Consider the following 21,420-nt stretch of genomic DNA (forward strand, 5'->3'; position numbering starts at 1 on the left):
CAGACCCTAAGTTTAACTATACAGACATAAATAATACCTTAAAGAGCCCCTATTATGCTTTTTTCACATTTTAAACTTTCTTTAATGTTGCTGTTTGAGCATGAAAAAAGGTCTGCAAAGTTTCAAAGTCCCTCCAGCGGGAGTTGTTCTCTATATCAGTGTCACTGTTTCTGAACAATATTCCTCATTTAAATAATTCCCATGGCATACGTAGAATAAAGGGGCGGAGCCTGGTCGAGTTGGTTTGCGTGTTGATACTCATAGTTATGGTAAGGGGTGTGACATTTCCTAAACACACTCGAAGCGCTTGACCAATCACAACACACTGATCCAGCCGACCAATCAGAGCACATTATGCTTTTCAGAAGGAGGGGTTTCACAGAGACCAGTGTAAATTTTGACAGCAAATTTTGATTCAGTTTTAGTCATAGTCTTTTGACTAAAATGCCATTTAGTTTTAGTCATATTTTAGTCACCTGAATTGTTTTTAGTTTTAGTCTCGTTTTAGTCGACTATATATCATAAGATTTTAGTCGACTAAATCTACAGTAGATTTAGTCTCCTAAAATCGAATGTGTTTAGTTCAATTGTAATACATTAAACATTTAAGCATTACATAACTGACTGTCACTTGAACTGACATTTTGACATCATTTTGTTTTTGACATTAAAAATACACGAAAGAGCTCAATTCACTTTTTTGTTTGTTTTTTAAAAACATCTATTTAGTTTTTATAACTTTGTATTCCTGTTTTAGTTAGTAGGCCATGTCAGGTTAAGCTAAAGCTTCAAATAAGTTTGTTTATTTATTTTTTCAATTTCAGGTAACATTTATTTAATTTCAAGTAATGAAGATTTTTTTTAATGGTTTTAGTTAACTATTATAACCCTGATACTTTATTGAATATGTGTCAAATACTGGTCTTTCCTCCTGACTATGAATTAAATGGGAATGAAATTAAATACAGTTTATTGTGTAAGCAAAAACGAACATATAATGTGTGACCTTTAATTATAAACAAGCTCGAACTACACATTGACTCTTATTTTGAAATGTATGCGCCTTACTATTGCAGTTGCAGGAGCTCATTCAAGTTCAGGAGATAAAATATACATTGTTACAACCGCCTAAAACATATTACTATATAAACATCGTAAAGTAAACATTGTCATTACTCATCAGCATTAGTTCATAAACAATTGCCTGGCATAAATGTGTGTTATTCATTGATTGTGAGCCGCTCTGAAGCGCTGTATTGGGGATGATGAGCCTGTAGAGCGTGCAACTGTGTCGTGTTTTCCAGCGGTAAGATCAGCACGTTCAACTCAAATGTGCACATCTGTTACACAGGATATCAGTTCTGACTGGATCTCTTCCCTAATCATCCCACCATAACATTTTCGTCTCGTTTTTTTTATTTGTTGACGAAAATGACAGTAAGTTTTCGTCATAGTTTTTGTCATTCAACAATAGTTTTTATTTAGTTATCGTCTCGTTTTCGTCAGTGAAAAAAGGTTGTTGACGAAAATGATGACGAAAATTATTTGTCAACGAAATTAACACTGACAGAGACAGGAACTAAACAGAGCGTTACTGACAGACTGGGAAAAGAGGAGCTGCAACAATAGAGAATATGTGAAAAATAATGTGTTTTTTGAACATTTAAGCATGAAAACCGGCTTGTTTTTGAAAGAGCCCAAAAACAAAATCAAGACTTTGTAGAAAGGGAATAATAGGTCCTCTCTAACTTGTGTGGCGATAGCTTGGTGGAGGGAACCACATCATATCTAGAGACCAGTACATTTTAACGGTTCCTAGTAACAGCCACCCTGTATACCCAAGCAATGCCTTAAAGCTACACTGTGTAAGTTTTTTAGTCTATTCTTAGCTAAAAACACTTAGTTCTTTCAAAAAAATATATGTACTCATTCATGTATATTTACTTCTTTCAAGTAATAAAGTATTCTCATAAGTTTATAATATGCCATTGAAAATACATACGGGTAATGGGTTCAAATGCGGGTCGCCATGTTGCCCCTCCATCTTGAAAGTACATTAGCCAAAGAGGGACATACCCGTGAATTCAAGCTTCGCCTTTCGCGTTTTAACACTCGATGGCACCGTGTCGAATGCGGACGAGGTCGAAATGGAAGCCATATTAATCTTGGATTAAATCGGCCACCGTATGAGTTAAAACGAAATCGGAATTGAGAGGAAGAGAAACTAATATTCACTGGATGGTCTTATACCTTTTAACCGCTAGATGGGGGAAAATATCACACAGTGTAGCTTTAAGCTCTTCTAAAACCTGTTAAAATTCATTAGGAGAAATAAAAAGACACATTCAGTAACAGGACACTCCTCCAAAAGACAATATATACCCATAGAAGAACCGTAGACGTCCCCCAAAGAACCTTTCAGTGGAGATTTTATGTTTCTTAGTGTGAAGAACATTTTAGTAATCTAAAGAAACTTTTTCCACTATAAAAAAGCTTTTGTCCAATGGAAAATATCCATGGATGTTAAAGGTCTGTCATGGAACCATGCCAATAAAGAAGCTTTATTTTTAAGAGTGATATAGAGCTATAAAATGAACGTGGAAGTCAGTTCAGATAGTTTGCTAATGGGAGAATATGAACAGAAATGTTTGAGTTCATATTGGGATCTCTTACTTTTGATTGCAGATGACCAATCTGAGTAAAGTCTTAGACATTGCTGAGTAAATGGGGTCTTTTTTATACAAAGGAAACAACTTACAAGTATCAGTGCAATATTTTTCCTTTCAAAGAGGGGAAAAATGAGATTTAAAAACTCTCATTTGTGAAATCTTTCCAATGGGTTGGGTAGGGAATTCCACAATTCAACATGTTATAAAACCACAAAACATCAATATGACTGTGCAGGGAGGAAAAATCCATAACTCCCAAAATGATGATTCATACTTCTCAAAGTGATTTGCTTTGAATCGAACTGAACAAGCCAAAGGCTTCTTCACAAATTCAGGCAATTATTCCCCCTCAACTTTAAAAAATATGCCTACTCGAATACTCTTTCAACAAGTGGCTTCCAGGTATTTTGCTCACTCAACAGTGCAATTTCACTCTCACTAGTGAGGCACTCTCAAGAAAAACATTTTGCCCTCTTATCTCAGCCTCCGTCTCCAAACAGATTGCTGTTTTCAGCATCACCTGCCGAATGCATCAGCCCTCCACTGAAGCAGAGCTCACTTTGATGTCATTTGGCAATGTAGGGAAAGCAACAAAAAAAAAATGCGCCGAAAATAAAAGTGGAAAATGTCTACCCGACGGCCTTTTCAACAAGCAACCTTCATCCGACTGAGAGGCCGCGACTCCAGCTCCACAGGAGTGTGTTTGTGTTTAACCTCGACTCGTAAAGGGTCTTCGCGTCAGCCGCACAATGTGCAAATATGCGGCTGCCCACTGAGAGAGACGCCGGTCAACTCTCTTTCACTCCGAGAGAGGTTTGCCATCGTTCCATGGCAACCACAACTATTAATCTTACCAGGTTGAAATAAACCAGCGCCCAAAGATCTGCAACTTTCAGCCAGTAATTCAAAAGACGACAAACACCACACAATCTCCATGCAAAATGACAAATAAGGTTGTATTGCACCTCAAAATCACAAATGCTATGAAGAAAATAAGGCCTGTTTTTCAGACATTATACAAATGAAACACATCCCTCCCCCATATCTAACACGTACGCAGGGACAAACAGTACACCTTTATAGAGGGAATTTTACACAGCTTCAGTAACAATTGAGCAAACAAACGATCCTCGCTGTACACACACGACTGACTAGTTTACAATGGGGAAGTAGAACATAGTCTAAAACGTAAACAAGTCTTGTAGGTAACCAGACCATCACCTTGTGGTTCAATTCTCACAGCATCCAGTGGTGGATGACCAATTCCTAGCAATCAACATCTACACTGAATACATCTCCAACAGAAACTGAAGCTTAATTGGGAAAAGGTGCACATTTGTTTCAAAGACAGAACTGTTTATGCTCCTCAAAAACCAACAGCATCATAATATGGTAAACACGCATTTCACTGGACCACCAAAATCAAAGCAAGTAAAACAAGATGTCACTGTAATTTCTGCAGCGCTGCACTTTATTGCACATTCATTGTTTGAAGACGTAAAACACATGGGAAAAGAGAAATAAAAAACAGGACGAGTAGGATTTCCAACAAAACTTTCAAGCGTGACTTTAATTAGGGATGCACTGATTTATCAGCCGATAATGATGATTTTTATAAAAAAAAAAATTATTGATAACCAATACAATAGTCAATAGGGTACATCTACACAAAGGCAAATGTACTAAACATACGCTGAAGCTGAGAAAAAGGTTTTTGACTGAATTTTCAAACCCATCTGTCAAAGGACAGATCATAGAAGGTCAAAATTTTTAGCATTTTATAAATTAAACTTTGAATTTTTATATAACATTTTTACATTAATAGTTATAAAAACTAATGTATAGAATAATGTGAAAGAAATGAAAACATACTATTTATAAATTTATTTATTTGTTCATACAATTCATGTTTATTATTGTTATATTTATTAATTTGTTATATACATTTAATAATGAAATACTGTTATAAAACAGTATTTTATTATTAAATGTATATAACAATTGTATGTGTATATATATATATATATATATATATATATATATATATATATATATATATATATATATATATATATATATATATATATATATATATATATATATATTAGTGTTGGGAATCGATTAAAAACAATAACTAATTAATCGCATTGTTTTCTGTAATTAATCACAATTTATCGCAAGTTTTTAATATTTTTGGAGTTTTTAATATTTAAAAGTAATAATTTCAGTTACTCTCTAAATTAATGTAGAAACAATTTAAAGACAGCATATTAATAAATATGCGTTGTAATGGCATCTTTTTATGAATGAAGGCCAGTATCACTGATACTGAAGTCTCTATGAAACATTAATGACATTATATTACAGTATAACTGAAAGCTACCAATTTCAACATTTATTAGGCTTTACAAAAAAAAACTTTCAATTTAAGTGAACTTAAAACAATCTTTAAATAAACCCATTATAATAATGTTATATTTACCTGTGGCCTTACTTTTGAACGTATATAACGGGCGATACGTTTTTGGATTTGTATATCAGGGTAAATTGTATTTAATTTGTCTTCCGGGAAACATGTAAGTATCTTCTGTTGCTTCCAAAGGGCAGTACTAAATGAAAAAAAATTATATTTAAACAAAATAAGAAAAATTTGGCCATCTTCATCCTGTTCAAAAGTTTTAACCCCCTGGCTCTTAATGCGTCGTGTTTCCTTCTGGAGCATCAGTGAATGTTTGAAAATTTTTTAGTAGTTGTGTTTGAGACCCTCAATCATCCTCAGTGTGAAAAGATGGATCTCAAAATCATACAGTCACTGGGTTCAAATATGCAAATGATGCTGGAAAACTGAAGCACTTTCAGGACCTGAAGAACGTTGGGCAGTTTAACTGCTCAGAACAAACAGGAAACTCAAGAACAACCATCACAAAACACAAAAACAGCCGTGGATCATCCAGGGAACGACACACAGTGTTAACAATCAAGGGTATGTCAACTTTTGAAAGGGGGACATTTGATAAAATAAGAAAAAAATTTGTCTTGTGGGCTAGATGTAAACATCTTTTATGTAAAATATCTTATTCAGGACAGCACTAAATAAAAAATAACGAATTTTGTTAAAATTATTCACATTTTCACAGATTCTGCAAGGGGTGTGTAACCCTTTGAGCAATATATATATATATATATATATATATATATATATATATATATATATATATATATATATATATGTGTATATATATATATATATATATATATATATATATATATATATATATATATATATATATATATATATATGTATATATATATGTATATATATATATATATATATATGTATATATATGTATATATATGTATATATGTATATATATGTATATATATGTATATATGTATATATATGTATATATATGTATATATATATATATATATATATATATATATATATATATGTATATATATATATATATATATGTATATATATGTATATATATATATATATATGTATATATATGTATATATATATATATATATATATATATATATATATATATATATATATATATATATATATATATATATATATATATATATATATATATATATATATATATATATGCCATTTCAATCAGAAAAAAAGGTTATTGTCTGCTTCTAATATTAGCTAAACTAATATTAGTGAAAATGTAATATTTGCCGATATCAATAGGGTTAATGGTACATTGGGAATCACTATCTCAAACAGTTTATGCATAGCTGTGATATCACTTGTTTTCATATCTGCTCTAAGACAACAGCGTTCAGTATCATAGGCAAGAGGTAATAGCTAGTTAGACAGCAGGAGGGAAGGGAAGGGACTGGGCCCTGTAATATGGGCCTAATCTCATAAAATGAGTCTTGTGATTAGACACCATCAGGGCTCTCCCCGAGTCTACGCCCAACAAAACGTGCAAAATGTTTTTAAGTACTATGGTAACTGCCACCTGAATACCATTCTTCCAAATGATATAACATAACAGGTCTCGCATTGAGATAAAAAGGGCCCTAAACCACAAGAGAAATAATGCAAGAGGTTTGATTTAATGATATAGTCTCGATTGTGAGGGAAACTCTCACACTAATGTTGTCTGGCAAAGTAGGCAGTAAACAGAAGCATGTCTACACATGTGCTTGAACTGTCAGTCACAACTCGAAATGCAAGTGCAAAGCAAAGAAGAACTGTAAATGCAATGCATTATGAACTGTACTGAATTTTGTTGTCTTAAAACACATGGGATGAAATGGCATGCACATACTGTTTCGAGATAGGGATGCACAATATATCAGTAAACACATTGATATCGGCAAATTTGACATTTTCAGCATTAGGCTAATATTGAAAGCAGACAATGATCTTTTTTTTCCTAATGGCATATATTATATCATCAATATTACACATGTATTTATGTGCTTCATTTGGGGTTTTTTATATTTAAAAAAATATATTTTATTAAAGCGATAGTTCACCCTAAAATGAAAATTAGCCCATGATTTACTTACCCTCAAGCCATACTAGGTGTATATGATATTCTTCTGTCAGACGAATACAATCGGAGCTATATTAAAAAAAATTCCTGGCTAATCTAAGCTTTATAATGGCAGCCCAAAATTTAAACCCCGAAAAAGTGCATCCATCCATTATAAAAGTGCCCCACACAGCTCCGGGAGGTTAATAAAGGCCTTCTGAAGCAAATCGATGCGTATGTGTAAGAAAAATATCCATATTTAACATGTTATAAAGTAAAATTAACTAGCTTGCGGCGGAAAGCTTTCCATATTCAACTTACGAAAAAAGCGTAACTGGCGCGACGATGACGTTGGACATAGCGTAAAAAAGTGTAACTGGCGCGACGATGACGTTGGACGTAGCATAAAAAAGTGAAACTGGCGGGACGATGACGTTGGATGTAGCGTAAAAAAGTGTAACTGGTGCGACGATGACGTTGGACGTAGCGTAAAAAAGTGCAACTGGCGCGACGATGATGTTGGACGTAGCGTAAAAAAGTGCAACTGGCGCGACAATGACGTTGGACGTAGCGCAAAAAAGCGTAACTGGCGCGACGATGACGTTGGACGTAGCGTAAAAAAGTGTAACTGGCGCGACGATAACGTTGGACGTAGCGTAAAAAAGCGTAACTAGCGCGACGATGACGTTGGACGTAGCGTAAAAAAGTGTAACTGACGCGACGATGATGTTGGACGTAGCGTAGAAAAACGTTACTAGCGCGACGATGACGTTGGACGTAGTGTAAAAAAAGTGCAACTGGCGCGACAAGGATGTTGGACGTAGCGTAAAAAAAGTGCAACTGGCGCGACGATGACGTTGGACGTAGCGTAAAAAAGCGTAACTGCCGCGACGATGACGTTGGACGTAGCGTAAAAAAGTGTAACTGGCGCGACGATGACGTTGGACGTAGTGTAAAAAAGCGTAACTAGCGCGACGATGGCGTTGGACGTAGCGTAAAAAAGTGTAGCTGGCGCGACGATGACGTTGGACGTAGCGTAAAAAAGCGTAACTGGTGCGACGATGACGTTGGACGTAGCGTAAAAAAACGTAACTGGCGTGACGATGACGTTGGACGTGGCGTAAAAAAAGCGTAACTGGCGCGCCGATGACGTTGGACGTAACGTAAAAAAAAACTTAACTGGCGAGACAGTGACGTTGGACGTGGCGTAAAAAAAGCGTAACTGGCCCGACGATGACGTTGGACGTACCGTAAAAGCAGTGTAAGTGGCATGACGATGACGTTGCACGTACCGTAAAAGCAGTGTAAGTGGCATGACGATGACGTTGGACGTAGCGTAAAAAAAACGTAACTGGCTCGACGATGATGTTAAAAAACGTAACTGGCATGACGATGCCATTGGACATAGCGTAAAAAAAGTGTAACTGGTGCGACGATGATGTTGGACGTAGCGTAAAAAAGTGTACAAATCCAAATAGAACAAAAGAGAAAAAAATTATTTATCAATTGTATTGTACACAAATAATTAAATAAGCAATTTCATATCATTCAACAATAGAGCAAAATAAATAAATACCTACAAAAGTAAATAAATTAACTATTTTTAATAGCTATAAATAGGAAATTTTTGCAGACAAGTGACGTTTTCTTAAATCCTCTGTGGTCAATTTTTATTTAGACATTTAAAAATATCACTCTCTCACTAAAAAAAAGTGTCACACCAATAAGCGCAGCCTACTACCCCTCACAATCGCGCACGCGATTTTGTATGCTTCTCAAAAAACGGGCACCACAATTTGCGGAAATCTGCGGAATGTCCTTTGCCATATGGGTTTGACTGACTATTTTGAGTTCAGAGTCTGAAAATTGATCAGAACAATCAAAACACAGTCAAAAATTCTTTATTTGCTGATGCTGTATTTCTTTGCCTTTTGTAGGCAAGTATAGATTTATAATAATGACTATTGCATTGGTTATCAATAGAAATAATGATCTGCTATCAGTATATAGTATCTGACTAAGATATATTATGAAGCATCACCTCACTCAAACAAAAACCTACATGACTCTCAAAGCATAAAAGTCAGCATAAAAAGTGACACTTCACTTTTACTGTAATGGAGACTCCTAATCTTCACTCTACTGGCACATTTGCCGCAATCCAAGAACTCGACACACTCAGAGTGAACTGAGCCATCATGAGCTGCTAGCTACACACTGACTGACTAACCACCTTTGTGAAACCTGAGAGCGAGCCTCTGCTGAGAATCTGCGGTGGACGACACAGAGAGGTTTTTGTCAGGATCGGTGCATCTTCTTGCATCAGCACTTATAGAAGATTACAGGTTATCCAGGTTTGTCATTTGGTTCAAATGAAGGATGCCCTCCTCCGCAAAGGTGCGTAGGCTCCTATGACCTGACATTATGAAGCTGTGAAGGGTTTCATTAAGGCATCAAAACAAGCATCTTGGTGTACAGCTCATCAAGGAAGCCATTCATTTAAAAAACCATAAATGAACACTGGTCAACCTGAAATGTACTGAAAAGCAGCAGAATTAAGCCCTTGGAGAGCCACCAGGGAACTAAATCACATATTGTGGATCTCAGGGAAAAGTATACAGTGGTAATGCTTTACTGTACAACAGTAAAATGTGTGGAATCAAACTGACATCATACTAAACAAAAACGTTGCAACCTGCCAAGCATGACCTGACTCTAGGATAAACTGTTCAAGCGATCTTTCGGATTTCTCATAAGCTTATAAACGAATTAACACACAACATGTGGTAAGAGAAGTCAGGAACCGTTTGCTGAGCGTTGCAGACAGCGCTAGTCTCTAAAATCAATGAACTAACCTTGAAAAGCAGCCACATTTCGTGAGATGAGGAACTTCAGACTTGAGCTGGATGTCTGGAGAAGGTTCTGGATGTCCCTTCGTGCCGCCACCTGGTAGCGCTCCTCCATCTTCTTGGTGCAGCACGTTACATTCTTTGATAAACAAACCTGGAGGTCTGAACCTGTTGGGATAAACAAACAAAGTTTGGGATTGTTAATTAAGGTAGTTACGTGTATTCAAGTCATATGGATTTGATCCCTGGATAATTGGTACTTATGAGGGCAAGCGTCTAATATTTTTCATACTGTTCAAAAAAACTATGTCGTTTTTACAGACAAAAACTAGCAGCTGTGGTCAGAATAATTCAGTAAAAATGCAGTAAATAAAATTGGGTAGTTTTTGTGTTCCCCAGATCCTGCGTCAGACGTAACAACCCAGTGTTTGGGTAGTTTTTGTGTTACTCAGATCCTGGGTCAGACGTAACAACCCAGTGTTTGGGTAGTTTTTGTGTTACTCAGATCCTGGGTCAGACGTAACAACCCAGTGTTTGGGTAGTTTTTGTGTTACCCCCTTCCTGGGTCAGACGTAACAACCCAGTGTTTTGGCCGTTTTTGTGTTACTCAGATCCTGGGTCAGACGTAACAACCCAGTGTTTGGGTAGTTTTTGTGTTCCCCAGATCCTGGGTCAGACGTAACAACCCAGTGTTTTGGCCGTTTTTGTGTTACTCAGATCCGGGGTCAGACGTAACAACCCAGTGTTTGGGTAGTTTTTGTGAGACCCAGATCCTGGGTCAGACGTAACAACCCAGTGTTTGGGTAGTTTTTGTGTTACCCAGCTCCTGAGTCAGATGTAACAACCCAGGGTTTGGGTAGTTTTTGTGTTACCCAGATCCTGGGTCAGACGTAACAACCCAGTGTTTGTGTAGTTTTTGTGTTACCCAGATCCTGGGTCAGACGTAACAACCCAGTGTTTGGGTAGTTTTTGTGTTACCCAGATCCTGGGTCAGATGTAACAACCCAGTGTTTGGGTAGTTTTTGTGTTACCCAGATCCTGGGTCAGATGTAACAACCCAGTGTTTTGGCCGTTTTTGTGTTACTCAATATTTGTTAAACAAACTTAAATGTAGACGATATGTATTAAAAACAATATGAGATATGCTATACTGTAAAATATGATCGAAAATAAAGGAATTATCATTCAAGCCAGTGGTTGAGGAGAGGTGTGCTGCTATTTTCCAAAGTGATCAGAATCATGATTAACACCTGGCTTCATAAAAATGTGATTATAAAAATTATTATAATTATTGTGATTATAAGTGATAAAAAAATAATAATTTAAAAACAAAACATTACACCTTGGCCAGTATCAGACTGGTAGAAACCACCCTAGCAACCACTAGAAACCAGCCCAAACAGCCTAGCAACTGTATAGCAACATCATGGCAAAGAGGCTGTACAAAATTACTTTTTTACAGCATCTTTACGTTCACAAATCCACTGATGTTAAGGACCATTCTCAGACTCACACTCCCACCGGGTGGCCACAAAACTCCACATTTGTGCAAGCTACAGCAGGCCAGTAGCGTGGGGAGGATGAAAGGGCTGATATCTCTAGCCATCAAATTATTTTGCCACTGAGATCCGACAAAAACTTTCCATCACTACATAAGAAGAAAAAAATACGTTTTCACCTAAAAAGGTCAATGCAAATGACATGCACCTAGGGGGCTATAGCTCTAGGAAACAGCACGGGACGTGTCAAGACGAGCCAAGTGTTGCTAAAGACACTATCACCACGCCGTGACGCAATGTTTTGAGTTCCTGAGCAAGATGCGAAGGAGATGGCGTGAAGAAAGGAATTCATCTCTGTCTCGCTAGAGCGAAATGAAAGCGCCCCAGGAAGTGTTTATTTCTCACTCACAACATGCTAAACGTTTCAGTGTTATCACCTGAGAGAATAAATCCATCCAACTGTGAACTTTACACCCTCCTTTTTTTGCCCCGGTTTCACATGATTCAACAGGCTGTGAGATTCGGGAATTGTTGGAGACGACTGAACGAAGAGACTCCGTGTAGGTCACTCCACATAGAGGATCTCCTTGCTGACATGGTCTCAAAACACTTTGCTGCAAGTAAGGGTGCTTTCACACTTGGTTCGATTGCCTGGACCGAACCCGAGTTTGATTGCCCCCCCTCCCCCTGCCCCCGCTGGACTGTGTTTATATAATATTATTTGGGTCCGAACCGGGATTCGTTTGCGTCATCAAAGTAGCAGCTGTTTACCTGGTTGCTTAGCAATGACAGCGAGAGTGAAGACTCATTGGTAAAAAATGTACCTGTGGCAATAATTCTGCAAAACTTCTTTATGGAAGCTTGTTTCCGCCACAGATTAAACATTTTAAAAAGGTAATTGCCACTTTTTATCTCACAGTTCTTACTTTTTTCTCGCAATTGCGAATTTACATCTCAAAACTCTATATAAACGCAACGTCTGATATAAAGTCGCAATTCCAAGTTATAAAGTCAGAATTGTGAGATATAAACTCGGAATTGTGTGTTATGGTGCGTTCACACCGGACACGAATGACGCGAATAAATCGCACTATTCGCGCGAAGTTGGACGCTTGACATTTTGGGTTTTCTCGCTTCATTCGCGCCTGACATTCACTTCACAACAGATGCGAATTCGCGTCATGGGCGGGGCTTCTGCCAGGCGGTTCGTCTTGTTGAGAAATGGCTGACATGGGCTGTGTTTACACGTCTTTTTTGTTAAAATTCTACTGTTAATGTGTGACAAAACGTAGTTTTAAGTCTTATTCAGGTGATAATGTAGTTGTTTAAAGCTCAAATCTGTGGTTTATTTGTAAAAAGAGTGCCTATTTGAACATTTTATCTGGCGTTTTCGGAGTTGTGAGATCCAGGCGATCAGCGGCGCTCCGTGCCCGTTAACCCCGGCGAGAGCAGCCTTTCCTCGGCTAATCCTTCAGACATTTGCCGCTGGCTCTGATGTCTCTGTGGTGTCTCGAGCTATAATTTCTCTTGTGTATATGTAATGGCCCATCTTTGGTCTCATGGATCTATAATTTGTTCCCTGGCAAATCGTTTAGGCTGAGGGCAAAGTGAAGTTTCAATACTTTTTTATTTTTAGGCTATTTAAATTTACATTACCGTTGTAGCCTACTAGCACTGACTTTGAATGTTTGACTGAATTGTTTGCTTTATTTGCTTTATTTGAAATGAATATATTTATTCAATTAATATACTAATATTAATATACAGTATATAGTATTAATATACAGATTTTCTCCTCATTGTTGTCACTACTAGAGCAAGCTCCTGATAGGTTAACGCGGCGCAAATATCAGCCAAAGTTCCGATTTTTCAATCACGTAATTCGCGCGAATCATGCCGCAGAATGTCTATTCGCATCTTTGCATTGACTTAACATGTAAATCACTTGCGCAAAACGCTTCATTCGTGTCCGGTGTGAACGCACCATTATAAAGATATAAACTCACAATTCTGACTTTTTTTTCTCACAATTGCGAGCTCTGTATCTGGTTTATATCACAAAATTCTAACTATAACACGAAATTGTAACTTTATATCAAGCAATTCTGACTTTATAAAATGCAAAATTTCTCTTTACTTTATAAATCGCATTTCTGACTTAATTTTTCACAAGTATTGCGAGATATAAACAATTGTTTGGAAAAAAAGTCAGAATTGTGAGATAAAAAGTCGCAATTACCTTAAAAATTTTACCATTCAAAGTTTTAATCCATGTTTCCATACTTCTTGCATGTTTCGCAAAACTTTCAAAGTGAAATGTCCAGTGAGCAGAAGCATGTTCAGTTTATTCCGAAACAGATGGACGTAATTCTGGCAGTTTTATTATGTATATGTTGGTTATTGTATATTAGCAGTTCGGGAAACAAGCGCACTAACCGATAGAGTAAAGCAAAAAAGCAAATAAAAACACACATATATAGAAAAAAAACATTTACTGAAGCAACCAGGCCATTTTAACTTGTTTCTACTAGTCTTATAGGTTGTTTTTTTTTATCATGACTCGTACCTGAGAGCTTCAGATCACAAATGCAGTGCAGTAAAAGTGGTTTTAGAGAGGCCATGACATAGATTTGTGCAAAGAAGCAGGAGAAAATAAGTCTTCTTCAATCTATAATCTGCCCCATAATCATAAATTAGACTAAAAGTAATAAAGGTTGCCAGTGTTTTACTGCCACTAGTGTTCATTTCAGCTGAAAACTGCAGCGATTGCACACATGTACATTTTTAGAGTTTCCAATGAGCCTATACAGTGACGATTCAACCGCAATGCTCAAATATAAGAGAAAATACTCTCAAGTTCATGCATCCCAGCACTTTCTTTCATGAAGGCATTACAGAGGAAGTACCACAAAAACCAAGATCAAATCATAACAAATGCAATGTGAGGCTTTGCTAGCAGACTGAAAGTATGTTTGTTTCAGGCGTCTGAGCGAAGCAGTGAAAAGCGTCATTTAGAAAAGACGGTCAGTGCTTTTTACAAGCATGCCTGACCATGGCTTTAGGATTACAACAGCTAGTTAACAAGAAAAATGTCTGGCACGCATGCCACTGCTAGAGTAATGTTAACTTACAGAAATAAACACCTTTGAGGAATCATTTAAATGTCAATGTGACTATTTTTGCATTTTTATTCACTCAGCCACTGTGGTGGTCAGTTTATTTGATGTTTTAGGACCTTAGCCCTCACAAGGGGTCATGTGGTGTGGGACATAATTGGCCCTGGAAACCGCTGGACATCAAACAGTTTGCATTGCTACTAACATCCGAGATTGGAAGCAAAGAGAAGAAAATCACTGCAGCATTTAGAAATCTACAATAAAAGTGTGACCTTCAAACACAATGTCTTGTTTATGCTTTGCTCCATTTTAATAAAGTCAGGTAAACTCATAAAAATGGAATACTTTGAACATATTGCTTTATAAAATGGAAACTGAAGGAAAAAGCGAGGTGATGGATGGGAAAGACGGCAAAAAAGACAGAATGATGAACACTTTCAAAAAGGTCAAACTTGGCCAAAAATGGTTTACGTTACAGTCACTGCACATTTATCACAGCGAGCAGAAAAGTAAAGCATGAAACCTTGCATCTGTTTTTGCAGATGTATATACAAGTATAACTGAATTCAACACGAGCCTAACAATGCATTTATTCATGTTTGTCTAAACCTGTAATAAATGCAAGCAAAATCATCTCTACTGAACCCAAAGCCAACTTAAATCCACATTAAATTCTAAATCTAAAAAAGCTACTATTTTCCAAAAAGATAATTAGTAAAAGACCAAAGCTCAAATGTGCTGCGTAACACGAGAATGAACCTCATTGGTTCTTGCTGAAGCTCAATCGTGCTGCGTAACACAAGAATGAACCTCATTGGTTCTTGCTGAAGCTCAAACGTGCTGCGTAACACAAGAATGAACCTCATTGGTTCTTGCTGAAGCTCAAACGTGCTGCGTAACACAAGAATGAACCTCATTGGTTCTTGCTCAAGCTCAAACGTGCTGCGTAACACAAGAATGAACCTCATTGGTTCTTGCTGAAGCTCAAACGTGCTGCGTAACACAAGAATGAACCTCATTGGTTCTTGCTGAAGCTCAAACGTGCTGCGTAACACAAGAATGAACCTCATTGGTTCTTGCTGAAGCTCAAACGTGCTGCGTAACACAAGAATGAACCTCATTGGTTCTTGCTCAAGCTCAAACGTGCTGCGTAACACAAGAATGAACCTCACTGGTTCTTGCTGAAGCTCAAACGTAACACGAGAATGAACCTCATTGGTTCTTGCTGAAGCTCAAACGTAACACGAGAATGAACCTCATTGGTTCTTGCTGAAGCTCAAACGTAACACAAGAATGAACCTCATTGGTTCTTGCTGAAGCTCAAACGTAACACAAGAATGAAACTCATTGGTTCTTGCTTAAGCTCAAACGTAACACGAGAATGAACCTCATTGGTTCTTGCTGAAGCTCAAACGTAACACAAGAATGAACCTCATTGGTTCTCGCTGAAGCTCAAACGTGCTGCGTAACACAAGAATGAACCTCATTGGTTCTTGCTGAAGCTCAAACGTAACACGAGAATGAACCTCATTGGTTCTTGCAGAAGCTCTAACGTAACACAGGAATGAACCTCATTGGTTCTTGCTGAAGCTCAAACGTGCTGCGTAACACAAGAATGAACCTCATTGGTTCTTGCTCAAGCTCAAACGTAACACAAGAATGAACCTCATTGGTTCTCGCTGAAGCTCAAACGTGCTGCGTAACACAAGAATGAACCTCATTGGTTCTTGCTGAAGCTCAAACGTGCTGCGTAACACAAGAATGAACCTCATTGGTTCTTGCTGAAGCTCAAACGTAACACAAGAATGAACCTCATTGGTTCTCGCTGAAGCTCAAACGTGCTGCGTAACACAAGAATGAACCTCATTGGTTCTTGCTGAAGCTCAAACGTGCTGCGTAACACAAGAATGAACCTCATTGGTTCTTGCTCAAGCTCAAACGTAACACAAGAATGAACCTCATTGGTTCTTGCAGAAGCTCAAACGTGCTGCGTAACACAAGAATGAACCTCATTGGTTCTTGCAGAAGCTCTAACGTAACACAGGAATGAACCTCATTGGTTCTCCCATGTCAAGCGAACGTGTTTACCACAACTGATGTGTGCGTTGATGAATGTTTGAGAATAAATGCCTAAATGAGATCTGTTCATCTTATAAAGCGATTGTGTCTCTTCAGGAAATGTTGGACTAAACCGCTCAGTTCATATGGATTAGTTTTACGATCTCTTTATGAACTTTTTGAAGCGTCAAAGTGTCAGTTGGAGGGACAGAAAGTGCTCACATTTCATCAAAAAGATCTTCATTTGTGTTGCGAAGATTAATGAAAGTCTTACAGGTTTGGAACAACATGAGGGCGAGTAATTAATGACAGAGTTTTCATTTTTGGGTGAACTATCCCTTTAACTGCTTCCAAACAAAAGTTCAGGAGTTTAGGATGAGCACCTTTCCTGGAGGCTTTTTTCGAGTTGTGCCAAACTTTAATAGCAAACCACAGCTCTAAATTCCTGTAAAACTCAGAAACAACCTCTTCCAAGCAGCACTTTGAAGCGAGCTCCATTTGATGACCTCTGTGGGAAACAGTGTACAAGCTGTTCTCCTCGAGCCACTTAGCATCCATTAACGCAACGAAGTTTGTCAAACTGGTTAGAGCCCTTTCCTTTAGATATGAGCACCGTCCATTATTAGAGAGGTCACAAAACTAGTTTCAGATCACAAGAGCAACAGCAAAATGGGACGATTATCCAAACAACCCCACAAAGCCCATTCGACAGGCTCAAAGGTCACAAACCAAACAGTCCTGAGAGATTTACATGACAGCTGTTTAAACCAAACAGTGCATTTGCAAAGAATTGTGGTTGTATTTTGCAGTCAAGTGGCATGAGGTAGTTTCTGGCCTTGTATACAGTATACTTGATCTCGAGGGGTGATTTGAGGAAACTCTGAACTGATTTTAAAGGGATAGTTCACCCAAAAATGAAAACTTTGTCATTTGCTTACCCTCAAGTTGGGTGTATGGGTGTCTCTCTTCTGCTGAACACAAAAGAAGATATTTTGAAGATTGGTGGGTAATCAAACAGCTGATGGTAGCCATAGTAGGGGGAAAGTCAATGGCTACTGCCAACAGCTTTGAAATATTTACTTTTGAGTTCAGCAGAAGAACGAAACTCACACAGGTTTGGAACAATTTGAGTAAATGACAGATTAATTTTGGGGGGAACTATCCCTTTAAATCTCAGTTCGAAGGTGATGCCAACACTTCAGTCTCAACTCAATTGTATCTTTCTGTAACCTCCTGCTTGTGCATACCAACAGCAAAATATTAGCCTACTCAAAAACAAAATATTCCCATAGTGCCATTTATCTCAATTTCCTGACAGGATAAGTCTTGTACAAATCCTGGAAATTTAAAAGAGGCGACTATGCGTAATCTCCCAGCCAACTTATCTACTTCCAAAAAATGTGTTTTTAATGAAAATAAACGGAATCTTTGGACTGAAGTCTTTATCGAAAGTAGTAGATTTAAGCTGTTAGAAGAACTGCTCTGGGACACCATTCATTATTTGAAAAGTTTGTGAAAAGTAATGCTTGTCAGTCAGTCAGTCAGTCGACGATTATTTATCACCTCTAAGCTTCTAAAGCCAGTAAACGCGCCCTAAAGCTATAATTTGTCTTGAAAGCGTCATTTGAGTTCATGAGATGAATTATTATGGGTCAGTATCGCGGAGTTTATAAAAGTATTCAAATATTTTACATGTTCGATACCTGTGGAGACGTGTTTCCTAGCTATAAGGTGACAATCGGTTTCACTTTTTTGAGTTTTAGTTCCTTTATTTACATTTCAAAATCGTTAAGACTTCCGCGTCGGGAATAAAAAAAGATTTGCGATTCTTCCAGAAAAATAATTTTTTTAAACTCCAAATAATTGACAACTTAAAGCGTTAGACTGTTTGGGAAATGGTGATCAGCTTAACATTGGTAGGGAAATGAGCAAAAACGAATTGACACAAAATCAGAGGAACGTCACTGTCATGTCAAATTCGGTCACATCTTACCTGTTCTCGGTGTTTCTGGGACTGATTTTACAGATCCGATTTGCTTGAGTTGAAAAACTTTACGCACTTCCTCACAGTCCATTAAAGTCCCCCGACATGGATCGATGAAAACCGCTAAAAAGGCATAAACCAAAACGGCACGCATCTCCATCTCCAAAAGCTGACCAGAAGAGTTTGTCCGTTCGAGTTGAAATTTAGAAACGCGGGCGTGTCGGAAAACTTGTTTGGTGAAAACAGCGGGGATTTTAGGTGAACATAAATATATTCAAGAGATTTTGCATCTCACACACATACACACATAGACTATACGCGCGAGCAGAGGGTCTCGCGCAGGACCTTCAAAAAGAGCGCAATGAGTGTGTTGGTGAAAGACGTAGCTGTCAAGAGAGAATGGGCGGAATCATTAGTGTAGTCAGACTAGAAGAGAAGAGAGGAGATTTCTACACGACCAACGAAGAGGACAAGTAACTAGGATATGCTACAATATCAAGAGCTTTAAGGAGCGTATACTAGGTAATTTTGTCTTGTAGTAGCCTAATAACCTTTCCCGGTGTGTTTGACCCCTGATTAAGACAAAACTAAAGTTTATATAAGAATATATATAAAAAATAATAATAAGTTAGTCAGAGTGCGCCCAATGTTGATATGCTCGCAAACGTAAATCTCTTTTGCTTGAGGTGGTAACCATAGCAACAGCTGCTCGATTGCAGTTTCCTTCACAGACTGACCAGCATCGTAATTCCTGCAATGTTTTTTATATTATTAAATATATATATATATATATATATATATATATATATATATATATATATATATATATATATATATATTTATAACACTATACTTTGGATTATATTACCATTGCATCAAATTACAAAAAATAATAATAATAATAATAATAGCTGTTAAATCGGTGTTTCTAACAGCGGCTATTATCAATCCCTATTTTTTCTTTCTTTTGAAAGTTGTGAAAACGCTATTGTGGAGTTTTTCTTTTGCTATTTGAGCAAATGGGAACACGAAAAGTATATTTAATGTAGGCCTAGTGTCTCATTCACCACCATATATCCCCTTAGGCCTATCTGTAAAAAGGTGTTCACATGGTTAGTTTTCATCAAGTTTGAGGGCTTTTAATGGAAGGCTTCATTAAATAGCTTGCCACATCAAACCACAATTAAAATAGGAAAATTACTGGAAATAAAACATTTTCCCTAGAGAAGTGCGAGTCTCTCATATGGGTTGCAATAGAGCCATCTATTGGACAAATACTGAAACTAGTTTATTAACTCTGGTTTGAGTTTGGCATCAAGTTTACACGAACATAAAAATAACACTTACTCACGTGCTCATACTTCCTTAAGATCTACAAATGTATTCCTTTAACCAGGGGGAAATGCCATAAGTTACCTCATTTCCGAGAGCGGGGCTTGTTAATGGGACAAATGTTTTTTTATTTATTTAAAAAAAAAAAATTACTCACCCTCAATTTGTTCTAAACCTGTACGAAATTAATTATTCTGTTGAACACAAAATACGTTTTGAAGAATGTCAGTAACTAAACAGATGGGCCACATTGACGTCTTCCATACTATGAAAAATAATACTATGGAAGTCAATGGCAACCATCAAATTACATTTTTCAAAATACCTTGTGTTCAACAGAAGAAACTCATACAGGTTTGGAACATGAGGGTGAGTAAATAAATGTAAATTTTTGGATGTCCCGTCCCTTTTATGATAACCATAGTTCATTTCATTGCGATTAAGCCATACAGACAATCGGCCTACTCACCAGATAAACTGATCAGGCAGATTTAAAAGGCTTTGAATACTTAGACATTATATACTTTCCTGTGGATGAACCTCCATGCATTTAACTTAGAGAATAGGAGACCATGTTCTTTTAAAAAAAATTAAAGTGCTGCTCATCTTTACATTGGGTCACAAAACCTCCCTACATTCCACTGCACAGTAGCTGGACACCATGGTAATCTCCCATTAGAAAGAACTTCAGCTAGAAATGCAGTAAAAATAAGTTACTATATGCAGACGCTATGCATTTCTCATAAACCCAATACATGCATAAGAAAGGCATCTCCACACCCTCGTAATAACCTCAAATTACATTTATATATGCACCAAACAATAAATAGACATTCAGACTCTGCATTAAGCACGTTTGCTAAGAGGGATGCTAGATAACTTGGCTTACTCTGCATTTTTATAATTGGATTTGACAAATCGAATGAACAGCTGATAGACAACAGGGTTGAATTTATCTGTTCATGTCGGTCCATTAAAAGCTAAGTCAATACAAACCCAATCGCACAGTAATTTATGGTTAATTACCAGCCCAAAAGTTACACCTTCATGTCTTGCATGCTGTAAAAGTGAGAAGAGGACAGAATAAAGACAACACAGCAAGACGATGCACCTCCTCATCTTTTATTGAAAACATTTGTCATTTAAAAACAGCATTTGAAGTCATAATGTGAATCTTTGTGGGGGATATATACACACAATATATGTATATAAAATGCAATGCTGGAACGTCCAACAACAACATACGTGTGGGGTACAATCTCCACAATCCTCTACAGGCCGGGACAAGTGCAATACCTTCCAAACACACAGCATTGCGACCAATCCCAACCTGTGCAGAAAGGGACCAAACGGATCCTAAATGGCTCTTGGATGTGTGCCGCCACTGTCAGTTTTGCATGGATTTGCA

The 21,420-nt window shown here is 37.3% G+C and overlaps 1 protein-coding gene across 1 annotated transcript in view; it reads right to left on the reverse strand.

Moving 5' to 3' along the window:
- The window catches only part of gpc5a (glypican 5a), a 296,070-nt gene extending 277,027 nt beyond the window's left edge, over nucleotides 1–19,043 (reverse strand). The window contains exons 1-2 of the mRNA XM_079812367.1: nucleotides 18,690–19,043; nucleotides 10,030–10,191 (exon numbers count right to left, since the gene is read on the reverse strand). Of these exons, the coding sequence (XP_079668493.1) occupies nucleotides 10,030–10,191; nucleotides 18,690–18,840 (313 nt within the window). The 5' untranslated portion in view covers nucleotides 18,841–19,043. The remainder of the gene's footprint in view (nucleotides 1–10,029; nucleotides 10,192–18,689) is intronic.
- Nucleotides 19,044–21,420: the final 2,377 nt, after the last annotated feature.

This window comes from Gobio gobio (genome assembly GCF_949357685.1).
Source record: "Gobio gobio genome assembly, chromosome: 3".
In the NCBI taxonomy this organism is placed as follows: Eukaryota; Metazoa; Chordata; class Actinopteri; order Cypriniformes; family Gobionidae; genus Gobio; species Gobio gobio.